The sequence below is a fragment of the Mus pahari genome, chromosome 2 (genome assembly GCF_900095145.1).
Source record: "Mus pahari chromosome 2, PAHARI_EIJ_v1.1, whole genome shotgun sequence".
Taxonomy (NCBI): domain Eukaryota; kingdom Metazoa; phylum Chordata; class Mammalia; order Rodentia; family Muridae; genus Mus; species Mus pahari.
The window spans coordinates 163,910,037-163,913,218 of record NC_034591.1 but is presented as its reverse complement, the minus strand read 5'-3'; the positions used below and the strand labels follow the sequence as shown (position 1 = coordinate 163,913,218).

Genomic DNA, 3,182 nt, shown 5'->3' with positions numbered 1-3,182 from the left:
TTTTTTTTTTTTTTTTTGGCAAGGAAGATTCATTGTGAAAAAAGAAAACAAACAACAAAACATACACTTTCTACATAAAATAACTAGCCAAGGCTACCTTACAGTTATATATGTATATATTTTTGCATTTATTGTGATCCCTTTTAGTGGGAAACCCATAGTAAGACCCTAAATTTGGAAAAGTTTAAAAAATTTGTAGTCATTAAATAAGCACACCATTTCTTTCCTTCAAGTAATTTGTCCTTCTTAAATACGAACACACACACACACACACACACACACACACACACACACACACAGGAGCAGCACCAATATGTCTATCTACTCAACTGCAATTTTAAAAAATTAAAGATACCCTCAAAACTTGATTAAGTCAATGAATCATAGCTTTGCCTCTTTCTTAGATTTACTTAATAAATGTTTAGTGAAGAAACCTAGTAAAAAAATAACTGACAATTAATGAGTTACTGATTAGAAAATAACTGCACAAAGAATATTTATGTAGCAGCAAAACAGTTATTGTTAACATTCTGATGCACCTCATTTGCAATTTTCTGCAATAAAAAGGATCAGAATCTGTCCAGTTTCAGATTTTAAACCAAATTAAAACTTTAAATAACTAAGTAAACTATGACTCTTTAAAAATAAATGAATTCTGCTTACAGAAATTATCTTTATAAACATAAACCATACAGAATATAAAGTAAGTATCAATGAAAATTATTAGAATCAACATCTATAGCTGACTTTGGAGTATAGGGAAAGATGATTTTACAGCATATCTATTTTACATTGTCTTGGATCTCTTTTATGCTATGGAGGTGAAGCCAACTATCCGAAATACATGTTTCATTTCAGTTTCAAGTGAACTGTTGCCATTTGATTGCAGGTCATCTGTGATTCAGAGAAACCAGAAATTGATCACACAAAGGTCTATGCATCATTTTATTCTTCTGAACTCTCTTTACGCTTCACAAATGATGGACTGGAATCCACATGTACATCTAACATCCAAGAAGAAAACACCTGCTAGATCTTAGGCAGTGCCCTCACTGTGGCTAAAAACCTTCAGTCCAGATATTCATCCATGAGAGATGAAGACTAGGGATAAGGAGGCTTGGTGAGACAATGAAGAGGTGCACACTGTGAGCTGGAATGTGGCTGTTCCTTACTGAGGGCAATGTCCGGACTGAAAATGAGAGAGAAGGCAGTTAGTAAAAACAAACTGGTAAACAACCAAGTCCACTAACAGTCAAATTATTGTCCTATACATTTTAAACACATGAGCAGAAATTTTTTGAAGAAAATAGTTTAAAAGCAAAGCATGCCAAAAAAAAAAAAAATGAAGGTTTTAAAAGCAAAGCATGGGGGGCAGGGATAAGAAAGTAAAAAGAAACTTTGATAACAGATACATGAACTTATCCCCAAGTCAAGTGTTCAGATTTTGCAGTTTCCAACTCCTAGACCTCTGAGTTGGCAGTAAAGTGTCATTAGATCAGTCCTTATCAAACTTTATAGTTGGTGCAAGTCACCCAAAGATCTTGGTAAAGGAGACTTTGAGTTAGCAGGGCCAGGAAATGACTCTAGAGTCTACATTTGTGATGTGCTCACTGTGGTTCAAATGGTGCTAGCTAATGGACTAAGACATCACAGTTTAGAAGAGACTAGAGTTTACTAGTAGAGACTCAAGAAGATAGTTCATTTGCTCATCAAGCCAAGTTTGCTCTAAGGAGTCCTCCACTTAGGCTTGATGGTGTGAAAAAAAAAAAAAAAGAACTGATAATTTTTAATGACATTTTGCAATTGTTAAATGAATAATGTTGTTTTCTAACCAATAGGCCACATCTGAGAGCCTCGAATTGTAATGAACTTGGTCATTCAATATCTTAATCAATAATTGACAAATAAAGTAGTAAAATTAGATTTCCTAGGGTAAAATTATAAGACATATCTGGGTTTACATGTTTTAAAATGTGACTAGCAAAAGGGAAAGGGCACCATGAGAATATTTTTAAATTGGAAAATATGACCTATTTCCCCATATATTGTGAATTTTAGTATCACATAATTAATTTCTATAGGGGGTATTTTATATAACTATTATATATATATATATATATACACAATATAATATTATTCATTTAAGTATTTCAAGGTAATGTTATGGATGTGTTAATTAAAATTTGTATTAAACAAATACTTTTGAAGATTTGGTAGTGAAATTGTCAATCAGATATATCTGTTGAACATTAGTATAAAATCATAATTATGTAAATATTTAGCTAGAAATTACATCTTTTTCTGCTCTTTGAACCACTGTAAATTTAGTTTAAAAGGAAACTGCTGTTCTCTATTGATGAGGATGATCAATGGCAAGAATTATCTTTCCTATTTTTTTTCCTTTTGATGATGCTTGGAATGAAACCAAAATTTCATACAGTTTGGGCAAGCACTCTGTGAATAAGCCCAACCTATATGGTTAAAATGGTAGAACATGGAACAAGAAGACAGTATATGATTTAACTAATTAATGGTAAAAGAAAAACAATATTGGGTTAGGTTATCCTTGACCTTCCCAGTAGTCAATAATAAAGGAAATAACAAGTTAACAATAATTTAGAAAGACATTCCTCAGACCTTGTGTTTCTGTAAATTGTTGTAATTTAGAAAAAAGTTCTTTCTATGGAATTAAGCATAAAACACAGCACAAGTTGTAGCAAGCAGTATTATGGTAGTCATGTTATGTAAGAAGGACCATGTATGATTCAGTACTCTTCTTCCTAGAGTGTTTTTGCATAGCTAGCTGAGGAATATGGCAATAGCCTGAGCAAGGGTTATAGTTCAGTTGGCCCAACATCTTGATGTGTCATTCATGATGACATCAAATTATTTTCATTATTTCAAATTTCTTATAAAGTGAAAGAATATTTTAAACCATAGTATTAGCATTTTAAGTTTGCATAAAATTCGTAATGTCATGTATATATATATATATTTTTAAAAGATTTATTTATTTACTCTATGTAAGTACACTGTAGCTGTCTTCAGACACTCCAGAAGAGGGCATCAGATCTTGTTACAGGTGGTTATGAGCCACCATGTGGTTGCTGGGATTTGAACTCCGGACCTTCGGAAGAGCAGTTGGGTGCTCTTACCCACTGAGCCATCTCACCAGCCCATGT

The 3,182-nt window shown here is 32.7% G+C and overlaps 1 protein-coding gene across 3 annotated transcripts in view; it reads right to left on the bottom strand.

Moving 5' to 3' along the window:
• Bicd1 (BICD cargo adaptor 1) overlaps positions 1–3,182 on the bottom strand; it is a 137,141-nt gene continuing 133,959 nt past the window's right edge. For 2 of the 3 annotated variants that reach the window (XM_021190400.2, XM_021190401.2), the window contains one exon: positions 1–1,189. Coding sequence is in view for 2 of the 3 variants with exons in the window: in XM_021190401.2 (XP_021046060.1) it covers positions 1,169–1,189 (21 nt within the window). In the remaining variant the exon portion in view is untranslated. The remainder of the gene's footprint in view (positions 1,190–3,182) is intronic. The other variant, XM_029534853.1, reaches the window with a different exon arrangement.